This window comes from Ambystoma mexicanum, chromosome 13 (genome assembly GCF_040938575.1).
Source record: "Ambystoma mexicanum isolate Mex_15411 chromosome 13, UKY_AmexF1_1, whole genome shotgun sequence".
Classification (NCBI taxonomy): Eukaryota; Metazoa; Chordata; class Amphibia; order Caudata; family Ambystomatidae; genus Ambystoma; species Ambystoma mexicanum.
In genome coordinates, this window is record NC_090938.1 from 544,952,955 (window position 1) to 544,977,231 (window position 24,277).

Genomic DNA, 24,277 nt, shown 5'->3' on the forward strand with positions numbered 1-24,277 from the left:
GGGCGAAGACCCTTCCCGCTTTCTCCTGGCTCATCCGGAGTCTGTCTCTTGTGTTTGGTTGCCCAAACACCGCCACATCGCCTGCCGTCCTGCGACGTCGACGGTCAGGCCTCCTGCTTGTCCTTATTTGTAGGGTGGGTGGGTGGAAAAACGAAGTCCTCGGTGGCAGGCGGGCGTCCCCCGCCAAGGCTGGATGATGCCTGCAGTGGGAACCCGCCAGCTTTAAAGGGGGGTAACTCCGCCCCTTTCCATTGTCCCCCTTCCGCGGGCTTTTTTCTCCCCCTTTGCCGCGCTCTTCTCATTTCCGCGGGCTTTCCCTGCTTTTGCCGCGCTCTGCCTTTCCTCCCCTCCTTTGAGGAGGGGGAGGGAGATTTAGGAGGAGGACACCGCCCGGGTTATCGGGGTGCCTCCTCCATTTTCGGATTTCTTCGTCGACACCTGGCATAACCCGTGCATCTGTCCATTTTGGACCCCTTACATAGCAATAGCTCATTCCTCCTTTTCCCCCCCAGAAAAGCGTGACATGAGCCTTGCTTAGTTTTTTGGCATAAAAGGCCGCAGATTTATTTTCCACAAAATCATAAAACATACTGCACACATTAGTGGAAATACTTTGGAAGATGCGGCGACCGCTCCATGTCCAAAACCTGCTTCCCCCTTGCTTTCCAAAAGTCCATCATAGGCCCAACTCTCCCAACCCTTTGCGCCTGAGCCTCGCCTGCCCCTGCAGGTATCCGTGGGCGGGGAGAGTGCCGTTTCCTTGGGGGAAGCTGAGCCCTTGTTGTTCCCCCCAGACGCCCCTGCCGTTTTAGGCTCCCAAGGGGCGCTGGTCTGGAAAGGGCGAAGACCCTTCCCGCTTTCTCCTGGCTCATCCGGAGTCTGTCTCTTGTGTTTGGTTGCCCAAACACCGCCACGCCACAGGTGGGTTACCGCCCACCGTGGCTCCCCCCTGCTTCCTTCCTCACATTTCTTGGATTTCTGTGCAAAGTGTCCAGAAGCATATCTCCAACCCCCTTGGTGACAAATGTACCCCAACTTCCATAATATACTCAAGGGAATTAAAATTAATCAAGCCGTGACTGCTCTGGCAAAAAACCCTCAGAGGCCCCCTTTCCCAGGCTTGTCGGGTCAGCACCACCCAGACATAAGGCCAATATGTCCGTCTTTTGCTGTTTCCCAGGCTAGCTGCGCACCTGCTGCTGCAGCTGCGCCCCTATCAACCCCGGCACCCCACCCATCCCAATCTCATTTCCTCCCGGCTGTTGCTGGCGGGGAAAGAAGGTGGCATGTCGATTTTAAGTTCCTTTCGGCCTGATGTACCTTCTCACACTCAGACCTCCTTCCACCCATGCCACCCGATGAGCACCAACTTTTCGAGCTTATTCAGTGGAGCACAAGAGGCTAAGGCCATGTCTGCTGTACTTCTGCCCCTGCCACCTTTCCCTCTTGCTCCGCCTTACCAGGGCGAGCCTGCTCTGAGACCCTTTTTCCTTCGTTCCAGCTCCATCCTGCTCCGCCTTAACCAGGGTGTGCCTGCTCTGGGACACTTTTTCCATCTATCCCCTTTCCATCCTGCTCCGCCTTACCCAGGGCGGGCTTGCTCTGGGACACTTTTTCCATCCGTCCCCTTTCCATCCTGCTCCGCCTTACCCAGGGCGGGCTTGCTCCGGGACACTTTTAAAGTTAGAATTTCAGGCACCACATTTGCCTTACTTCCCCTTTCCCAGTCCTCTCGCCCCACAAGAATCCGTGGTCTTGTGCCGTCTTTCCTTATTGTTACATTTCCCAGAGTTTTGAGCTGGCTTCTACTATGGGGCTCTGTCCCTACTGTTGACAAATGTCTGCCATCCACTGGGTTATCCTACGGGGACCTTGAGTTGAACCGCCCATGCCTGCCCTGTGCAATACCTTTCCAAGAGCTTTGTGCACCTTGTGCCCAATTGCCATCCACTGGGTTATCCTACAGGGAACTTGGGTTGCACCGCCCATGCCTGCCCTGTGCAATACCTTTCCAGGAGCTTTGTGCACCTGCCCAATTTCCAGTGACATTTCCTCAGCCCCGTGCTGGGCCGGGCACTCACTCTCTTGTATATTCAACCAGGGACTCCATTTTCCACCCTTAGCAATTCATCTAACCCTTTACTGGACTAATGCTCCCCCCCCTTAATCTTGCTCCGCCTGCTGTGAGCTACCAACCGGGTGATTGCCTGTGCTGGACGGGAGGAGCTGCCTTTATAGTCCCTTGTTAGACCTGTACCTCTGCATTCATTACCCCCTTGTCTCAGCCCAGGTACCATTTTTCCTGTCCTGTGTGTACCGCCTCCCATCTTTCACTAGAGGGCTCCCCCCTTCCATTTTTCTTAACATGTAAGGCAACTGTCATAACCAGAAAGACGGCCTCTCCTCAGGCGTACCTAGTGGTGCTATCCCACAACTCACTCTATATCGTTACCTGCCGTGCACACCTTTACCACTGATACCTGATCATTCTCATTGGTCAGGTGCAAGGCTGCGCTGACCCTGCTACCTGCGCCTTTAAACACGTTCCTGCTTTTCTCGGTGTACCACCTTTCGTATTTAAATTTCAAGTACTTGAGCCCAAGCCAAACTGTTCCCCCCTCGCATCACTTTGCAGCTTTGTTAAGTGTGTACGCCTGACAACTGGCCCCTTGTCTGCATTCATAATTGGGAATTTGAATTGCATTCATAATTGGGAAATGAAACCCATAATTGGGAATGCTCCCAGCGCCCTTTTCCATACTAGCCTTGTGGCGCTCCCCCGCCCAACTGGCAAGAGGCATGCAATAATGCTCTTAGCGACATTTAGAAGTACGCGCCCCGTGGCGCTCCCCTTGCGCTGCCTCCTTCCTACAATTTTCATGCGTCATGGCGAGTGCTGTACCTCTGGGTACTGTAAGGGGGTCAGGCCATTATGCTCATAGTGCCGTTAAATCATACCCTCCTCCTGGCACTCCCCTTTATCGTGAACGCGTAATGCAATTGCGCTTATAGCGCCATACCTCTATCCCCAACTACCGCGTGAAGGAACATGCAACCCGCTTATAGCGCACTTTTGTACAACGGGCCTCCTCGCGCTGCCCCATATAATGGAACGGGTCCTGCCATACTGCCTGCAGCGCTATTCTGTAAGGATAACCTTGCGGCGCTCCTACACCCACTGGACAGAGTCATGCCATACTAAGTTACCAGGGTGAACCCCCAATTGCCCTTAGGGATCCCCGTTTCTACAACCCATCCCGTCCAGGAGAGGCAACAGAAGCCACAACTCCTCCCCCAGCTGAGCTGCACAACCCAAACATTAGCATCGCTCAATATATTCCCATACCCATTACCCTAAACAACGCAAAGGGCGAAACTATGGAAGCATGTACAAACAATTAAACCAAGAGTGAATGGATGATGCAGAAATACGGTATACCACTAAAGTGACGAGCTGACCTGCCCTCTTTACTGTTCTTGCGCACGAAACAAAGTGGCCCTTTAAATTTCCTAGTAACCCACCTGGTGTGCGTTTTCCGCGGGTACCCGTGTTTAACCAATTAATGGACCGACGCTGTGCCCTAACCCTGCGTGATCTCTATCGGCAGCCTCACTTCCCTTTCTGCTGCAAGCCTGGTTGGTATGTGTCGCCCAGCCAATTTCATTCTGATCTTTGTAATCCCCAACCGCGGGGATGGCCGAAGCCAGGCTCTTTTATTCTGTAGTTGTTCTATTGTTACAACCGCCAACGGCGGCTTCTACCCGCCATTCAAACTGCATAGCGTATAAACGACGCTCTGCGACGAACTCCCCTGCATCCAATATGACCGGCGACCTGTTACACAGGGAGCCCTGCATGCCCTTATCCTAACTCATCGTCCGTTCATTAATGAACCTTGCCGCCCGGTCCCAGCCCCCATGGACGTCTCCCGGTCAGTAACACTGTGCACCGTAAATTGCCTGGCGATATGTGCCGAGGCCCTGAACACCTACTCCTAATATTCCTGCATCTGCGGGCCAAGCCCTTAAAACACCTTGAGCATAAACCTGCACCCTGTATGCCCGCCCTAAACCAGTCAGCTACCTCGTCCTAAAAGCGCACCCTGTACCTTGTTTATAGGCGTATAACTGCCATCTTTGTTTCTAACGTGTGGCGCGAACCTTCAGAAAACGGCTTACTCACTTGGTGACCGCAAGCCTAACCTGGCCCTGGATGCCCCACACTAATCAGTAAGTTAAGTCGTCCTAACAAAGTGCGCCCAGAAACACTTGTGTATAGGCGTGTTATAAATGCCATAACGGTTTCTTAACGTGAGGGGCGAAAATTAAATAACCATTAAATAACTGCCGTGCATGAAACCAACAAGTTGACCACCAATACAACACAGCACAACCGCTTTGTACGGATACCTGGCCGCATTTCTAGACCCCCCCAATATTTGTGTATGACATATGATAGTTTGTTTACAATGCGCTTAATACCCCAGGGTTTCTGAGCGCGGACCGAACCTGGAGTGCTTGGTACCGTCGCCCTTCCAAGGCGAGCACTTTGTCCCCCAAGCTATCCTCCACCTCTTTATAACGCATGCCTGCAGCTTTAAAACCCTCATCGGCCAACCTTCACACTGCTATGTCAACAACAATCACCTCCCTGTTCCTGGTGTGGACACACCAATCGCAACTGCAACATTTCCCCCCCTGTGTGCCCAGATTGGGTATACGATCAGTACCCCTAGCCCGACAATCAAAGGTGCAATATGCAACATACACCGCAAGTTCTGCTGCCGCTACTATTAATGTGCGAAATGTGACATTGAGCAACGGCCTACTCACTTGGCGACCTTAAGCATATACCTGCACAATGGTTGCACCGGCCTACACCAGTAAGTTAACTCATCCTAAAAGCGTGCGCCATGAAACACTTGTGTATAGGCGTTTTACAAATGCCCTATGGGTTTCTTAATGTGCGGTGCGAAAATTCGGGAACCACCTAATCCCTTATCAACCTTAATCATAACCAGCACAAAGGCTGCACCGCTCTAAGCCTTTAGGCTAAATCACCATAAATAAGTGCACCAGGAACACCTGTTTATAGGCGCGTTCTGTTAGCTTGCCTATACAGGGATTGAACCTGTGACCTTGGCGTTATTAACATCACGCTCTAACCAACTGAGCTAACCGTCCAGCTAAATGTTAGTTGTTTTCGCCCCACGTGAGGCTCGAACCCACGACCCTGAGATTAAGAGTCTCGTGCCCTACCGACTGAGCTAGCCAGGCTCCCGTTGCATGCGCCTTGCACCCCGAGCATGGGAAACACCCCCCAGCAAATGCATCCTATTTGCAAGCCTTGCGCCCTGATGTATACAAGCATGCTGGCAACTGCACATGGACAACTATCTTCCTATTGCCCTTTTCTCACCCTTGTGGCCCACATCCCCTTTGTGCTGCCTACCCGCGGGGCAAAGTAGCCCCTAGCCAGCACATCCTTAAGTTACTGCGACTAGGCCTGCATCCAGACCGACGCACGTAACCCAACCGGCCATAACCGCATACCTTCGCATCACCCAGCATGTTGAATTCACATTCCTTGACTTTACTTAGACATTCTCAATGCAAACATTTGAAATAATTAACCGCGAGGCGTGCATCTTAACCTCCCCCAACAGTAACCTTAACTGCATTGCTTCCCCGGACGCTCGCTAAATGCCTCCGCATAACGTCTCTGCTTACAGCTAACATATCTACTTTTAAAATCACTTTATGTTACTGAGTGGCTTGCGCCTTTTCTCCGTGCCGCTTCCTAATCTTCCTGGACCCGCATGTGGGGAAAGGAAGCCACAGATTCAAACCTGCTTTGGCCTTTAAAGAACACCGTTTCTCGCTTCCGACATCCTCCCCACCCCCGTTCCCTGGGGAGTTTCACAGTAACTGATTGCTGATACCGTCCTGCCGCACGTCTCCTTAATTAACCCAAATCCGCCCTGCGTGGGATTAAGCTGCACGAACCGCAACCACCCAGTGCCCAGCCATTTACCTCTTTCTTTACTCAGGCTGCGCCATCTCCCGCTCCCGTGAACTGGGCAACACCTTCTCTGGAACCACTGGAACTTTCCATACCGGACCTCTTCCTTCACTGGGGTAACACGAACCTCCTCGTCTGGTCACAGCCCCTCGAAAAACGAAGTCGAAACGAAGTCCTCGGTGGCAGGCGGGCGTCCCCCGCCAAGGCTGGATGATGCCTGCAGTGGGAACCCGCCTGCTTTAAAGGGGGGTAACTCCGCCCCTTTCCATTGTCCCCCTTCCGCGGGCTTTTTTCTCCCCCTTTGCCGCGCTCTTCTCATTTCCGCGGGCTTTCCCTGCTTTTGCCGCGCTCTGCCTTTCCTCCCCTCCTTTGAGGAGGGGGAGGGAGATTTAGGAGGAGGACACCGCCCGGGTTATCGGGGTGCCTCCTCCATTTTCGGATTTCTTCGTCGACACCTGGCATGTCACGTTGGCGGGCTATCTCACGTATTTATTCACTTTCCTGATGCGCAGCATGCCGCTACTACTCATCCTGTTAGTGGCGGTCACATGAGCATGTCACATTACTCCCCAAGTTGAATACAACATGAATTTAGATCAACAATTTTAAATCAACTTTTCACGGTCTTGTGATTGTCCGGTGTACTAGCTCGCTGATCTCGTGCAGCACAAACCTGAGCTGGGTGAAAGGTGCTGGTTTCCGGAGAGAGAACCAATGACTCCCCACTCTCTGGGTAGTGCTGGGAGGACTGGTTCTCCGTCGTCCACTGGCGGCAGCTCATGGCCAGTGTCTGGGACAACCATTTGGATTCTCGTGGCTGTTCCTTCTCAGCAAGGTTCTGTTTGGCCATGCTCTGCAGTGGTTCGGTTCCCGCAACCTCTTGCCACAGAATTGTTGGCACTTTCTGAAAATGAGGCGTTACGGGTCACCTGTCTGCTTTCTCAGGCGGCTGTTACCATGCCATGGTTGTTTTCCACGACAGTCCATGGTTGTGATTAATACGCGAGGGGTAGCTTTCTTGGTAGCACCCTGTTCTTCACTAGTGTCATGTCTCCTATCTGGCAGGTGCTGGGGGGGGGGGGTGTATAGGAAAGCGCCTCCCCCACCCCCCAAACGCTCGCACCAGAAAAAATAAAACTCACTAGGGAAAAGGGCCAAATACACCCCTTGCAGTTTTATTTCCGTAAAAAAGGAAAAGGCGCCAACAAAGAACTGTGCTGCAGGGCACATTCTTACCAGGGCGCGAAGGTTGGAAACAATTTGGGACCATGAGGGGTTTTATGGATCTGTGCATCTCTGGCTTTCTCATCTGTGTGGCATACAGCTTATTCCCTTGCTCGTGTTCGTGGCCTAGGCCTGGAGTGCTGACTACCGCGCCACTAAGCTTTGTGCCACAATATGGCTAACATCTAAGATCGCTGCTATTACCGCATGTGCACTACACCTACAGAACATGCAATAATATGATTGTGTAGAAGACTAAGAGAACCCCAACACCGTCCTGGTTTCTTACATTATCACCCACATTTTTCCTGGAAATGCTGTTCCGCTTGGCACCTACTTGTTGTTGGACAGGCACAATTACTGAAGCGAAATACTAGCGACGGTTTCACACAACGAAATTGATTAAGTTTGTCGCCACTGTAGATGACACATGCCTGTCAACTTGCTTTTTAAGGTCTTTGATTTTGTATACAACTGAGAAAAAGCCATGTTCGGAACTCTTGAGGCATGTATCTACCAATCCCATCACAAAGGACTGATCTCCAGTGCAGATCTGAATGCCCACCAATTCCCCTTTCTCTTCTTTCCAAAGTTTAGCTCCTCGAACCTGAACTTTCTTTTGGAACAGTATGGCTACACCACCCTTTTATTAAGACAGCTATAATCTACTCCACCAATCAGCCCAAGTTTCACACTTCGCCTTCGTGAGGTGTCTCTTGAAGCAAGACCGTGTCTGTTTTTGAGGAGCCAAATATATTTTTGCTTAAGAAAACACCAAGATTATACGATAGCTGACACTTGAGGGGTTCATAATTTTTCTAAAGAATATTTTAAATTCTCTTCCTGGCCACTGTGAAGATTAGTCTGTAGAAATAATCATGTAATGTTTAGAACCGTGAATGAAAATTTGTGAACTGTTAAGACTACTCTTTCTGCTCTTCCCCATTTAGCAACTGTACATCATTCCCTCCCTATCAACTATAGGAATGAGGAGCATGATCAGTAGGACCTAAAGACCAGCCAAAACATTGCTCCAGTGCTACCTAATTTCCACAGACCCCTCTCCCCCATCGATTTGGATTTCCATAAATAGATGACAAAGGTCTCCCTCCAGACATCTACACGTTCAAACCCATGTCATATTGGGTGGATCAAGCTACAAGTATAAGAGCCTAACGAGAACACAATGGAATTGTCAGTTACTAGCCTGCTGGGTTTAATATCGGTTCTCCACATGCGCGCACACACCATTTCTTACTCTCCAATAGTGAAGTGTAGCTCGCAAGTGCACATTTTGTGGTCTGAAGTGGAAGAAGTGATGTGACTTGGGCCGCCTCATCCTATTGTAACTGTTTTTTCCCATCACAGGAGCCCACAGAAAAGTGTTGTGGTAGTACAAGATGTATGTTCTATGCCCCAGTAACTGCAGGGAGAGCAGTGCAGGAGCAAGACGTGTAAATGGAGAAGGCTGGAGCATTGCAGCAAGCGCACACAGTCTCCCTAATGCTTGATAAGGTAAAGGTAAGCAACAACGCGAACTTCGTCTGTGTTGTGCCTCTTGTCTACAATGAAGGTTTGGGGGTGGCACGTGGGAGGCTTGATATGTAACTCTCTTTGAAAACCAATTCCTTTGAAATCTCTGCACATTGTGTTTCAAGATCGGTTGTGAAACACTCTACATAGTGCAGTAACAGAATAGCCAATTTCAACTGAGCACTGTCAAACATCTGCTGTACGTTTTTCTTGTCTTTTGTTTACTGCTGTCTTAAAGCTGCTTCGCATGGGTTTAAATTTGATCTTCATCTCATTAAGGCCCTGTCCTTGACCTTAGCAAAGTCAGATATAATCTCCAAGGCCCCTGCCGCATGAGCTTGGTACAACCTGAAGATCTGCTCCTAAGGGCTGTACTGTGTAAACTCGGCCCAGTTGGCTTTGCTGAGAGAGATCTGCTTAAATTACCATAACCCTTTTTGCTTGGTGCAATTTGCGCCACTGTCATGAAGCAAAGGACCTTTTAAACATGGCTTATACTGGTCCTGACTGCATGAATATATAAAATTCAATTGATATTATTGGGAGGACATCATCTAGCACAGGTAATTCTGTTGTGGTTTGAATGGAGGAAGAGTTGCAAGACATTGTATAACCTGGTTGCTTTGAACTGAGAGTATTGGAAGCAATTCTGTATGTCTGACTTGATATCTCTCTAGTCGTCCCCTTCAACCCTGTGGCTTCAAGTCAACCTTAACTTGTCTGCCTACCACCTTATCTGTACCTCCCTCGTTTACCATACTTGCTTCCTACCAGTTGCCACACCATCATGTTTAATGTCTTCCACGAAGAAGCAACTTTTGTTAAAAAAATAAAGTTTTATTTTTATTTTTTGATGACCCCTACATCTGTTATAATGTACTGCTCTTCTGGGAATTCTGCCATATCACCTGTTGATACATAGATGTAAGTACTGCACATAATCGTCAATCATAAATGCTCCAAATCCTGGTTTCTGATGCCTGTTAATCTGCTTAGAATCACATGCTGTGCATATAGTCTGACATCTAGTGGTAACCGCAGAGTATTGCATCTTGTCTTTCGAGTATCAAAAGAGGATGTCTGCATAGGAACACTATCCCTAATGTGACGTGTAGTGTACCCAGAAATCCTCATGCGTCAAGGTCACTCAGATTGTTTTTTTCTGTCCAGCTAGTTGGTCGCCTCATGCAGAGCTATACCTAAATTGCAAATTTGTTAAAATCCCGACCTTTGGTCATTTTTACAACATTCGTCCCCTCTTCGATTACTGAACCAAAGACAGAACAGACTTCGGAGGTTGGCGTTGTGGTAGATGCTGTCGACCGTGTGGCCGGGCCTTCTGCCCGGCCTACACAGTAGGGCAAGTGGGGTCTGGCAGTTTCCTTCTTTTAAGAATGTCTTTCCCTTCCCCCCTTTGCCCCTTTGGCATTGTCGTTGCTTTTGTTTACCTTCACTATGGACAGAACTCACTTTCAATTTTGCCCTTCCTGTAAGGGAACATTTCCCTGGAAAGATGAGCACCCTCGGTGCAATAAGTGTCTTCCCCCTCAATTGCTTTGAGGCGTCCTGTTGGCACTGTAAGCTCCTACGGCCTAAGACCATAAAGGGGCGTCGTGCAGAACGGTGGGCGGCTCTGCGATGTCGGAGGCCGAGGGTAGCTTCCCCGCTGCCGAAAGTGATGAGGCCCATAGCGACTACCATGGCTCAGACACGGACGCCATTGATCTTTCAACAAAGCGGACCCGCTCCAAGACGTCCGTCCCTGGCCAGATAGGCACAACGCAACTCCTGCTATGGGGAAGATGCACCCCAGCGACGAGGACGCACCCACATAACAAGGGACTAAATACACAACCCCTGGTACTGCCGCAACCTCAGTCGCAGCGGTCCAAGGCGCCAACGGGTGCGTCGGGTTCCTCGGTGACACCCGCCGATTCACAGGATCGGTTGCCCGGCCCGCAACCGTACCAGCGGCATGCACCCAGGCACTCTTAAGGGCGCCAGCACCCAAATCCATCAAGGCCGTCAACGTTCTTCCAAGAGCGGGCTTACTCTTAAGCTCTGGTTTCGACACAACCACCCTCCGAGCCTAAACACCTTCCCCTAACGCTGAGCATCAGCGAAAGCCTTGCGAAGATTGTCTCGGTGGCTGGTAAACCCAAAGATACGTTGAAAGACATATCGGGATGCCCAGAAGGGCGGGATAGGCCCAAGAATATGTTGGAGACGCCAGAACGCCCCAAAGAGCGTCAGTACTTGAGTCCCCCAGCCTTTGTCTAAGAGACTTGGTGAAAAATCTTGAAATTGTAGGCTGCAGGATCCTATAGAGCAACCCTTTTTCCCCCTTTAGACACCTCTGGGTCATCCGTATGGACTAGGGAGAAATTTGAGGGTTGTATGAACAGGCTAGAAAAAATGTGTAGGTTTTTCAGAGGTTCACTCCATAAATACCTTTTGAAGAGATCCCTTATGATGTACCCACAACAACTAAATACAGAGGGCCTCAGACCCTCTCCATGAGGTCTTCCACCTATTGGATGCTGAGGAGGCTCATCTTGACCCTCATAAGGGGTTGACCCTTATGCACAGGGGAATGATCTGGAACCAGTTAATGAAAACCCACCTTGGCTATCCCCTACCCGGACCCAGATGCCATTTGCCTTGACTCTCCCTAGTCTCCTCTTCCTGCGTCAAGCCTCTCCTGTGAATGACCAATAGTGTTTAACGCCATTCTTAGGAAGGTGGCAAGTATGCACTCATTCTCCAGGGCTGTCCAAATTATCTCGGAACATTTTGAAAGTGGGCTCTCAAACACTAGATGTTTCGATTGTCTCAACACGTTCCAGGGGAACTCAAATTTTCTGGCAGACACGCTCAACCGAGACTTCCCACTGCCCTTAGAGTACAGTACGAATGGCGACGACACAAAGACATCGTCTCCAACGTATTCGCTGGGAAACCCCTTTCTGCGATCGATTTGTTTGCAACTCTGAAACTCACAATGGCCAGATTATGCCTCCAGGTACCCCCAGAACCAATCCGATGGGAATGGTCTCTGGATAACATGGTCAGGGAGATTTGGATTTGTTTACGCTAACCCCCCCCCCCCCCGCCACTCCCCTACTCAACAAGCATTATGGGCACGCCTGCCCTGGTTCTCCCATCTGATGGAAATGTCTCTTTCCTCCGGCTGCCTTGCCCTTACAACATGTTGTCTCAGGACAGGGGGGAAACTCTCAATTTAGTGGCCTGGCTCCTGAAATCATAGTTTGGATATCTCCAGCTTCCTCAGAGATGCATGGATATACTTAAAGAAGCAAGGAAACCTAACACCAGACATTGCTACGCCAATAAATGGAAGCGCTTTGTCATATTGTGTAATCCCAAGGGCATCAATCCCATTGAATTTTCTCCTACACAGTTATACCTGACTCACCTGCTGGACTCAGGTCTTGTATTCAATTTCCTCAAGGTTCCCTTAGCTGCACTACACTACTTCGTAGCAGAATGTGTCATGGTGGAAGATCGCAGTAATTAAGGCTTTTACGGAAGGGGTATTCCCCCACCCCACCCCCCATTTCCAACCCAGCTCCCGGATGGGACCTAAATGTCGTATTAACCAGACTTAATGGGGTCTTCTTTTTGAACCTATGCACAAAGCAAGCCTTAAAGCACTCGCTTACAAGACAGCCTTCCTAGTGGCAGACACTTCTATACGAAGAGTTGGTGAACTACAGTCCCTTTTCTATTCTAGACCCTGTTGTTACAATTCAGAGATAAGGTAGTCCTGCGTACTCACCCAAGGTTTGCACCTAGGTTCATTTCAAAGTTCCATGTGAACCAATCTATAGAACTTCCTACATTCTTTCAGAAGCTTACCAACATGGCAGAAAGAAGCCTACACATACTGGATATGCACCGGAAAGTCATGTACTATCTGGAAAGAACTAATCCACTAAGGAAAAACAACCACTTTTCGTTTCATTGGCAGCTGGTAGAGAAGAAGGGACCCTGTCTCTAAATCGGCCATCTCTAAATGGATTGTCAACTGCATCACACTCTGCTACTCTTGCAAAGAGAGAATTGCCCTTCAAGCCTAGAGCACACTCCTCGGGGCACAGGGGCTTCCATAGCATTCGTTGCAAATGTTCCTCTCGAGTCCGTTTTGTAAAGCGGCAACTTGGAGTTCTGTGCACACCTTTACAAAACACTATTGCCTAGACACACTCTCCAGGCCTGATTCTCGGGTGGGACAAGCAGTACTAAGAAATGTTTTCACTACTGTTCCTTCTCACTTCCAACCTCCATCTCTGGGTACTGCTTGCTAGTCTATGCACAGCATGTGATTCTAAGCAGATTAACTAGCATCAGAAGACCTGCATTACTTACAATCATCAGAAATGCTATTACGGTATCTGTTTAGATTCACATGCACCCACCCTTCCTCCCCCGCTCGGATGGAAGGAACATACTACTTCTCTCTTCATGTACTCAATCACGATAGTCATCACGATAGTCATAAGGCTCATTCACTGCAGAAAAAATACAACTGGAGGAACATCGACACGTGAGGATTTCTGGGTACACTACACGTTAGGGATAGTGTTACAGACATGCCTATGCCGACGCCCCCTTTCTATCCTCGAAAGACAGGGTGCAATAATCTGCAGTTATCTCTAGATGTCGGACTATATGCACAGCATGTGAAGCTAAGCAGATACAATCATCAGAAATGCTATTACGGTAATAACGCATGTTTTATCACTGATGTATCATTGCCTCCCAACCACACGTGGGTAATGGTTCATGCTTGAATTCCATTGCCTATTTTAAGGCGACCAATCTTGGGGTAGCACAACGAGCCATATTTGCTTATGAAAAGTGAGTGTTTTAATATTTCTTTTCCTGGTCGGAGTAAAATGATTTTTTTGGGGAGTCAATGGGGGGGGGGAGGGGAGAATAGCCATTAGTTCTCAATGGGGTACTTTTTATTAGTCACTATATTTGAACTGTAATATATTTAGAGTTTTATTTTTTTAGGGGGGGGGGGGGTCCAACTTCCTCACACCTAGTAATTCATGCAGAGATTAGATCGGTTTAACCTTAAAAGTATTTCTTAAAATCAAACCGGAATGTTATTGGAACACCGTCCTGTGGCACTGGTCGAATATACTGATGGGTCTGAATACAAGAGCTTATCCCTTCTTCCCTCTCTTGGTGACTCATGTACTACTACCGGTGTACTACCATACTGTTTGAGGCCCTGTGTTCTCCTTCCCCTTGTGTGACTCGCTAGCTTGTTTCCCTGCACATTGACTGTTGAATGCTGTCTGTTCTATACATAGGGAGTTAGCCTTATCAGTAGGGCACAGCTCTCTGCTGGTCGTGAGCCTGATCGTACCTCTTACTGTACCCCCTCCGCCCTGGTTTAGGCCTTGTGTAAGGAGTGGCCTGTGAGACACACCCATGCAGTTGCACAGAGATAAGTGTTGCAGCAAAATACTGTGGCTTCTTGTCATAGAGAACTTGGAGGTAGTGGAGCACTGAGTGTGATAACAAGAAACTTGCAGAGATCTACGGTACAACTACGCAACCAGAGTACTTTGGCAAAAAGAGGCACTGCTCCGAGTATAAGAAACACAAAGCCCTCTGGGATATCGGTGTGACTCGTAAGGGAGCAAGTAGGCCTGCCCTTTGTTCCGGGTGTGCGAGGGGCCGCTTACTGAGCTGTTTGAGCAAGCATGAAGCCTGCATACCTGTGTGAGCACACTGGAAACATGCATTGGCTCTGAGTAAGAAAGCGGATGTGAAAACGCTCTGTGTAGAAAGGAAGCAGACTGTAGTCTGAGGGGAAAGCAGAACTCGATGAGCAAAAGAGCCATGTACAAAGATTTGGGACAAGGAAGGCTTGGGGACTCGTTCCCAAAGGGGGAATGATGAAAGCCAAAGATCCCTAAATGTAGTCCTTGCCCTGATGGAGAAAATTCGGCCTCATATCTGGGTGTCGTGAACTCTCCCTGTCTGTATTTCTGGTCTAGATTATGTATTCTATTCCATATAATCAAGTCAACTGAGTTCAGTAGATTGTTCTGGCTCTTGAATACAGCAGTTTCTCTGAGCTGACAATTTGAAATATTTTGTTTGGGCTTGCTGTGCCGATGGCTAGTAGATCTTTGCCACTGCTGAGATGTGCATCTCTCTCTGACTCCAAGTTGACCCTAGGGTCCTCTCTCCTGTGTCCCACCGGACACTGGCTAAGCATGGTTCACTGCTCTGTGTGTTGTCGGAGGGCAGTTGTAGACCTAGCATGTGTAGCACAGGGCTTGAAATTGCTGGGAGCTATTTATCCTATGCTTCTAGCCCAGTAAATACTGGTTAGCTTGAAACCATCTGCTACCAGGAGCTACCTTTTGGCTCCTCAGGCCAACTGGTGACTTGCATACGTAGGTGACTAAGTATTTTGAGAAGGTTAATAATAAACACAGTTAGTACACACCTAGCCAGTAAGATAAGACTTGAGTTGAGTGCTCGCTGCTGTGGTGTTTGTGAGATCTGGAGGTAGCAGCTTTGAGTCCCGGCAAGGCCAACTCAATCGTCTTTTCCAAGGTTGATAAATGAATACCAACTTCAGTTTATCTGTTATATGTGCAGTGCTTTGGCGAACGCTCTATATGACTAACACAACATAATCCATACAAGTTTCAACATAATGGATCATACATAAAGTTAGTTTGCCTCTTAAAGATGTTGGTGTGCGCTGGGACCTCTCCTTGGTTGCTGAGCAGTAGCACCTGCCTGCTGTGTAATGGCAGACCCACAGGAGCAGGCTTTAGCTCTTGCGCATTGATTAATTTTGAACAGTGGGAGCATCCTAGCTCTGCATAGGGATCTCGCCCAGTGTTGCACAAAAGATGTGAAGCATTATGCACCCTCTGTAGTTTCTCTGGCCATAAATAATTAGGCTAGTTCTTTTTTGGTGTGACATTCCGTCTCTTGTTGCAAACCTTGGCTAGTGTCCTAGTCGTGCTGTGTTCATCATTGTCAATTTGTTGCCTTCAGCGCACCCTTGTGCATTGGCATGGTCTGGAATTATCAGTTTCTTGGCGCTGATTGTCCTGCCTGTTGTCAGATCGATGTTATCACTCTCTTTGCAGTATAATCGGTCCGAAATGTGTGCGCTGGTGTTTAATGTCCCACCCCACGTTTTTCCTGCCCCAAAATGTGCAAGCTCATTGGCCCTTGCTGAGTTGTTGCCAGACCAATCCCTCCCCCGTGTCGCATTCAATGTTTGAATGGCCACCATGGAAAGGAAGCAGGGACTACACGTACTGGTAATTGGGCACACAAACTGCGGGACTGCCGCGCTTACAGGTGAGATTGTTGTGTCCTGCTGTGTGTGAAACTGGTCTACTGTCCCTAGCTGAAAATGTGAGTGTTTTGAGACGGCCATATTTGTGCTAGACACTACAAAATGTCGGCAGAGAAGTTCTCTCCAATAAAACTTGCGAGATCTAGATTTGTGAATATCAACGGGTTTTTATTTGGATTTGCCAACGCGGGTTTTGACTTTTTTAGGTCATTTTCAAGGCTAATCATGCTAAAGCAGTCCAAGCAATTTAGCATACATCATGCCTGTGTGTGCACAATGGCAGGTGATCCATATATTAAATCAAAAAGAAGGAAGGGTTGGCAAACCAAGTGTGGTACACTGTGGGAGTGGTGGGGTAACGTGCAACAGGTAGGATCGGGCATATAAAGAGAGAGAGAGAAAAAAAAAATATGCTGTAGGCTGGTAGGGCTTACCAAGGTAGGTGTGGTAAGACTTGTTAAAGCGTCTTCTTGTCAGGAAGCGGGAGGCCCCTGTAGCAATATGTGATGGGTAATGCACAGTCCTGGGTGGATGTTGAGCCTGCAAGGGACAAAGGGAGTTCGCAAGTAAACGCCCATATTTTCAAAGGAATTCTTGTGCAGCTGGCCGGGTATTGGGTAGGGAGCCCAGGTGCTGATGAGGCATGGGGTTAGGGAGGCAATGGTGGGTGAATACACATGCGGTTGTCTAGGCACCACTCAAAGGTTGTGAATTATATAGTGTGTCGAGGTCTTAGATTAATAGAATCGTAACATGCTCATCTTCTGGTCTAGCATAGTGTGTATCGAACCATGGTTGGGAGTGTATGGCATACAAAGTGATCATGCTGTCTCCTGTTTCCGGCCTACATGCCTCCAACTATAAAGTGAGGAATTGGTCAAGGTACCCGATTTTGCAATTTGAAGGCCAGTCCTTCCGGTAAGCGCCGTAGTAAATTGAGGGACAGTAACCCAATGCTGAGCGTGTTGGGCAGCGTGCATGGTTTATATCCGATCCCATATAGGAACAGTGGTTCGCGCTGGGGCAGTGCTTAGTGTGGCTGCATCTCTCCTTGTGCCGAGTGCATATAGTTATTTGGAAACTTGCGCATAATCATGAAGGTCAAACAATCTGATCGCATATTTGTGATGGTCAATTGGACCCGTGAGTGAACAGGGAGCAATTTGGACAAGGACATGACAAGGGATCACTAACTATCAGAGACACGATTGTGTGGAGACGGAGGCAAGCTTCCTTACCTGACTGTGGCTTGTACGGGTTCTGGTGATCGGTCGAAATGGTTGGTCTCCATTTTAGCAATTTAAATATGCTGCAATTTCCATAGGCGTGATGACGCAGAAGGTAATTATTCTCTGGCAGCGCATGTAGTTTTATTGTTGTAGGTTCGTCCTGTGCGAGGGTGTGACAGTAGTTCAATATATCAAACCAATATACAGACACAAGTGGTTTGAAGAGTTAGTATATCCAATTATGGAGCAGTAATATGGGAGAGTCACCCCTGTGTCTAGCCATTTTGGAAGAAGCGGGGACGTTTGCGGAATGCGTGAAACAGAGTGAAGTTCGGATGAAAATTGGTATGCTACTGTGTCCGGGAGTGTGGGGAGAGAAGGAGCTCCCTGGACATTTCCAAAATCCCAACAGGATAGATATGTTTCCGTCTGAGCCCGGCTGATTAGGGACAAGTGCTGGCACCGGAGAAAGCACACTGGTGTTGCAGCTAGAGGTCCGAGTGCTAAGAACTGAAGTGGGGAGGAGTGAGGTGAACCATTCTATGTCCACTCCTATTTGCAAGTGGATAGGGGCGGTGGCAAAGAGCCCCCATGGAGGGTTTTGGTATATTCCTGGTCCTGAAATGCTGGTTGTCGGGGATAATGCTGAGGGGCTGGTGCAAATATTGAGTGGAGTGGGTACGTTTAGCCACCCAAAATGGGGGATGAGTGGTAAGGACAATCCCCAGTTGTTAGAACATATGTGTAAACATAAATACACAGATGCATGTTTACAAGAGGCATAGGAGAATGAATTCACAAGAACACATTGACTTTGTGTTCCTCAACCAACGTAACTAATGTGTTGCTCTCCCCCTTCCTCCCTACTCCTCTGCATGCCCTGTCCTACCTGTTAATGTTTCCCCATCACTCCTACAATGTACCACGCTTGCACACTTCCCTCTGTTTGCCACCCTTTTCTTTTTTTTTTATTCAATATATATCGCACCTGTCATTGTGCGCACATCATTGATAACGCGCAATTTATAATACTGCTTTAGACTGATTAGCCTTGAAAATTACCTTGAAGGTCGAAGTTGGCAAATCCAAATAAACGCCTGTTGATATTCACAAATCTAGATCTCATGCTTTATTAGAAAATTTCTCTCACGACCTTGCGTAGTGTCTAGCGCAAATGTGGCTTCTCTCAAAAAGGGACTCTGTGTAGTCTCTTCTTCCCGTTCCATTTCGGCCATCTTTACTTTTTTAAATGTATGTATTTGCTTTTTAATGGCTGCCATGGAAAGGAAGCGGGGGACTGTGTGTAGTCCCATCCCCGCCTTCTATGGCAGCCAACTTTTGGCTGCCATGGAAAGGGAGAACTAGGTATCCCATTACATGGCGGTCAATTCTTTAGTAGTGTTTTTTTTTTTTTTCTTTTTCCAGTTGCTCCACGCCTGAGCATCTGACTGCATTTTTAACTATGGGCCCCAGGGCATTACCAGAAGCGGTAATGGCCGCCCTGCTCCATTGCTTTCCTTTCTGTTGTGTGGCATCCCTATCCTCTCTATGCAGTAATCCTGGTTAAGATCTAGGATTATGGACTTGCATGCGCCTCTGCTTTCTCTTGTTTAGCATCCCTACCGCCTCTGTGTAGTCGTCATTTGCTTGGAGTAAGCAGCACTTTTGAACTTGTGCAGAAGGTGCTCATTTTCTGTCTTGACGGAGCCTTTTTTAGGTATGCAGGACATGTGCGTGTTAAGGTGAACTCTCCTAGTTGTAACTCTAGGTGGCTGTCCCAAGTATGCAAACTACTGCTCACCTGTCTACCTTCAAATCCTGCTTTGACAGTTTATTAACCCAGACCTCTCCAGTCTTGCTGCTGCTGGAATTGCTGGAACAGAGCCAAGTGTCTATTAGGCCACATTGGGCACAGCACCTGCGCAAATATTTTGAAGCACAAGGCTGTACTCTTCTGCTCCTTGCACACTAAGAAAGGACCATTAGAGTGGGCATCCCTAAGTTGCTTTCACCTTGCATCCTACGTCCAAATCTTCCACCCAAGCAGAGCACTTGGTGCATGAGATTGTCCAGGCAGCCACCCTCCCCGTCATCTCCCATTGTTGTCCAAAGTATGTAATATAAGACTCATTGCATTTGAGATGATGGCTCGGATGTCCGTAAAGGTGAAATCTTCGGGAATGTGTCATTTATTTTTAATCCCTCCCTGATGATCTGAAGAGCACAGAAACCGGTAGGAGAACACCAGTGGCTGAGTAGGTTAACGGTGCAGGGAACTAGAGTGCACCCCTCTATCCTGTTCATCATATATGCACTGTATTATATCATGTCTTGCAGTATTTACAGATTTATGAATTGTGCAGGGTTTTACGATGCTTGCAACATCGGGCTCTAAATTAAGATGGTGTTTTAACTTTGTTTTTAGCCTTGCAAATTAACTTGTCCTCGTTCAGTAGCAACACCCCTGGCCAGAGTGTGTGCATTTTGGAGCAAACCCATTGTGTTTTCAACACTGTTTACTGCATTCAAAACCACTGCTTCCGTCTGGCAAAGGAAATTACCTTTTTGGAGCCCTGGTAGCACAGGGTCAGGTAACTGTTGCAAATGTCCGTTTGGCAGGGGGGGACTATGCTATGCTACCCGATGATGGTAAATGTGCATCTTGTGCGAGTCAGTCGCTCCTTTATTTTAAACCCTTTAAACCATTACCGATGTTGTCGGAGCGTATCCTGTTCTTACTGGTTGGACTTCATGGTGAGGCCTGTGGGGGTGAGAATCTGGATGTGTTTAAAATGTTTTCATTTGTATTTTATGCTTATGAACACAAATGTGAGACATGTACTGGAGTGGTTGGGGTTTGGAACGGTGTTAAGAGATTTGAGGACCCGTTAATTCCTTGTCCCACTTGGGAGCTCCTATTCCATAACTAGGCCTCTTTGAGATCTTAAAATGCACGCCCCTCCCGTTTTCCGCACCTGCAACAACCTTTCTTTGGTGTTGAGCTCGTCCACCTAATCCTGTATGACTGCTATTTACCATTTCAGCATAACTGGTCAACCCACAGTGCAGCAGGGGATTTGTTTGGTGGTGGATATTCTCTCAAGACAACATCGAACTAAAATATATTGAAAATCAAAGCAAGCCATCTGTTGCTTTTCTAAAGCTGGTAAACGTTGGATTAGAAAGATGCTGTACATTCGTGAGGAGTTGGCGAAGCTCTTTGCACTTTTGGGATCTTGAGGAGATTGCAAGGGAACCCATTTGGCTTTCTCTCACATGGGGAAGCAAACCCAGGGATTTATCTGTGCAGATTATGAGTTTAGATCCAGTGTGTTTGGGGGGGGGGGGGATTTATGCGATCACTGTGCTACCGAAAATGGCAATTACAAAAACGGTGAAGCGCAGTGATCATATAGTTTAGCCTGCAACCCCTTTCCTCCTTACTTACCTTTTCACCTTTCTGCAGGAGACTGGTGTGTGACCCTCTATCTCTTCGGGGTAGGTTCCCTCCCACTAACGTGAATTGGAAATGGTATATATATATATTTTATTTTTTTTGTTAACTTTGTTTTGTTTTAATTTATTTTTTTTTTAACTTTTCTGTTGACCGCTTTCCATGTAATGGAAGAGATGACCTACTTTTCATTATTTATTTTTGGCATTTTTTTACTAATACCATATGGCTCTGCCAACATAAGACTGCTGCTTCCCCCCCCAACATAATCTGTATCCTATGTCTGAAACCCTCTGCATCCCCTCTCCAAATCCTTATAACTTTAATTGATTGCATATTGTACTTTTACTGCTGTGTTGCTTCACAAGTAGAGTTGTGCTGATATATGTAGTTGGGACCCTGCTGGGTAGTCGGTGTGGCATTCCATTCCTCTTAGCGGGGTGTCTACCTAGGAAAAAAACTTGTCCCTTGTGTTTCTCTGACCTTTTTGTCTGTGGTCCCAGCCCGTTCTGTGCAGTTTCACTACCGAGGTGCACGCATCGCACTGGCGGCCAGTCTATGCTGTTGCAGACCCCTTCTTTCAGTTTACTGGGCTAGGAACATACAATGCCAGGAGGCCCCACTTGGTCTTAGCCTCCGAGCCCGATTAGTACTACTGTGTCCCTTTTCTCTGTTCTCGCTGTGCATTCTGACTAGTCTGCAGAGCTTGGCCTGTCCTGTTGGAAAGTCTGTCTTCCATGGGAAATTCCACCATGGGTAATTCGGCTATGTGTACTTGCCCAATTGTTTTTTTTACTGCTCGACTGGGCATTATGCTTTGAATTATTTTTGTACTGTCAGCTAGTCGAATGAACAGCAAACATTGTGAGTTGGAGTGTTTTAGCTATTCTCATACATGTGATGTAATCATGTCTTCCAATCACCTAACCTGTCCCTTTTTGCTTTCTTTTACAGGTCTCTTAATTCCCCCCTTTCCTATTATCCTAGCGTTCCACACTACCCCCCCCCCCCCCAATATCAATCCATATTTCACTGCTTATATCAAGCTCCCTTTCCCATGTCAACCCTTCCTATATTGTTTGTTGCCTCCGTCATTCCTTCACTCTTCTCCTTGTATGTCCCCTCTTTGTTCATGACTCATAGTCTACTAAACCCACATTTGTTCTTCTGCAATCTCGCCCAATCGCTCCCCTCCTGAACGAACCTCCCCCTCTTTACCTGTCCCTGTATCATCGCCCCCCTTCTCTTCGGTATTCTCTCCATGAGCCACACTTTCTTTTACTCTTCCCTTACCACTGTGTCCCGCCCACCCCTCTTCTCTTTCGGCATGCGCTTCATCTTCTCACGTGTTCCCCCGCCTCTCATATCCTTTCTTTACCCTCCATCCCACAGTTGAACAACAGGATGGAGGAGAAGCGGCAGCAGTGCCCAGGTGCGACCATCACCCCACTGCAGCAGATGCTGGCATCTGGGACTGGAGCTCTGCTCACTTCTCTGTTTGGTAGGTATCTCAATCTCAGTCTGAGAGTGTGCGCAGACCCGTATGCCCCTGTCCATAAGATTGAGAGTGGAGGATGAGGAATATCAAGTTGCTGAAAACTACCCTGTAGCTTAATTTAGACACATATCTCTAGCACTGCCAAATGGAATTCTGGGCCTTGCGGCCTCATCTGTAATTGAGCCACAAACTACCTGTCTGATTTTGGTATGAATTTAATTTTTATTTCCATTAAAGGGCCTGAGTTTGGAATTGTTTGGCTCAGTGGGGGGACATTGAAGTAGGTAAGGTGTAAAATGTACAAGGCTCCCACAAATGTGAAGTGTGACGCTGGGTAGCTAATGTGGTGGAGACTTGGGCAGAAGAGTTAGAAAAACCCTCGAAGGGATATTGTGAGGTGCCTAGGGAATGATGAAAGAAAGTTGGGCACACCGGAGTAGTGGATATGGGCGGTGACTTGCGTGCTTGGAAGCCTTCCAGGCTCCTCTCTGGCTTGCATCATGTGCTGCTTACGCAAACCTTGTTTGTTTTTTCCATTCTGTTGTTCCCCAAGGCTGAGTCAGTAGTCTTTCCCCTTAGAGATTTAAAACATACAGGTGACTGCACACTGAAAGGTTTGCTGTAGCTGTGATTCTGTGAGTAGCCATTCGAAGATCTCGCCCCCTCTACTGGAGGCAGGGAGAACCTGTTTGTACAGACTTGTTTGTCTTTTGTCACCAAGTCCACAACTAGAAAGGGCGATACATTTATCGTGGTAGCTACACAGATGCAGAGAATGACTATCGCTCTAGTTTACGGGTTCCTTAGTTTACTTGATTGTTAACTGTGGTCACGGTGATAAAGTCTAGCTCTTAAGAGGTAGATGAGAATACAGTGTAACAAAGTATTATGTGAAAAAAGATGTCCACACAGGTATATGAAAATATTCTTTGTATCTTGTGTATGTTACAGGTTTTTAAGGTTTCAAAAAACTCTATAGAGCGCTACGACCTGCATCTGTACCCAGTGATATACTGTGACTTGCAAGGCACACGCCCTCCTAAGGTCTTAGGCTACCAAACTTAATTCTCTGCTGGCTCTGGGCGACAGTTTGGAAGTTAAACAGAACAGGCCTACAGGCGGGAAGAGATTTAACTCCCAAAGGAATCGAATTTACTAAATGAAAGCCTTGTGGTGGTTCGGTTTTGCAACGCATAAAATGCACCTTTCTTACATGTTGCCAAGTAATGGAACGCTGCAAAAGTGACTTTCTAAATGCAGGCTTGTCAGCCGGGTGTATAAAGCCTGTGTTAATTTTACCAAGTATTTCATGGTGACGCCTGGCCCAATTATGGTTTCAAATATAATACAAGTGATTTTGGAGGGCCCACCACCTCTCTTTAGACCATACGATCTTATTCACTGAAAAGTGTGCCTCTGGCACTTGAGAATTGAGGTGACCTCATGATTTAAACTGGGAATTTCTAATACAGGGGTATGCAAGCTTCGATTTTTCCAGATGTTTTGGAGTACAGCTCCCATCAACCCTAGCCATTGTAGTCCATGTTGAGGTATCATGGGAGTAGTCGTCTGTAACCTCCTGGATAGCTGCAGATTGCAGGACCCTGTTCTGTGCCTCTCCAGTGTAACTGCTACCAGAGCAGAATTAGCCAGTTTTCAGAGGTTTTTGGAATGTGTGGGCAGCTTGTCTATGATGGTGCATGTCGTCCTTATCCATGGAGTTCCTCTTCAGCTGTGTCAAAATTGTCCATCGTACCTGTGAACAGCATACATAGCCTTTTAAGAAAGGCTGAACAATGTTATACCGCTGTTTCGACAGACCCTATAGAACATTAACACCCTGGGAGGAGGTGCTGACTAATCGGAATGCTTGGAACGTGGGCTGTGTTCCGATGTACAAGCCTACGATTCGAGCTCGGTGGTTAGCCAGTGCCCCATCGCCCGCTCC

The 24,277-nt window shown here is 47.8% G+C and overlaps 1 protein-coding gene across 8 annotated transcripts in view; it reads left to right on the forward strand.

The window, feature by feature from the left end:
* SLC25A39 (solute carrier family 25 member 39) overlaps positions 1-24,277 on the forward strand; it is a 109,771-nt gene that overhangs the window by 5,745 nt on the left and 79,749 nt on the right. For 3 of the 8 annotated variants that reach the window (XM_069634288.1, XM_069634291.1, XM_069634289.1), the window contains 2 exons: positions 8,615-8,767; positions 22,224-22,332. In XM_069634288.1, coding sequence (XP_069490389.1) covers positions 8,705-8,767; positions 22,224-22,332 — 172 coding nt within the window. In that variant the 5' untranslated portion in view covers positions 8,615-8,704. Of the gene's footprint in view, positions 1-8,614; positions 8,768-21,785; positions 22,333-24,277 lie in introns of those variants that run through there. The other 5 variants (XM_069634290.1, XM_069634292.1, XM_069634293.1 and 2 more) reach the window with 3 other exon arrangements.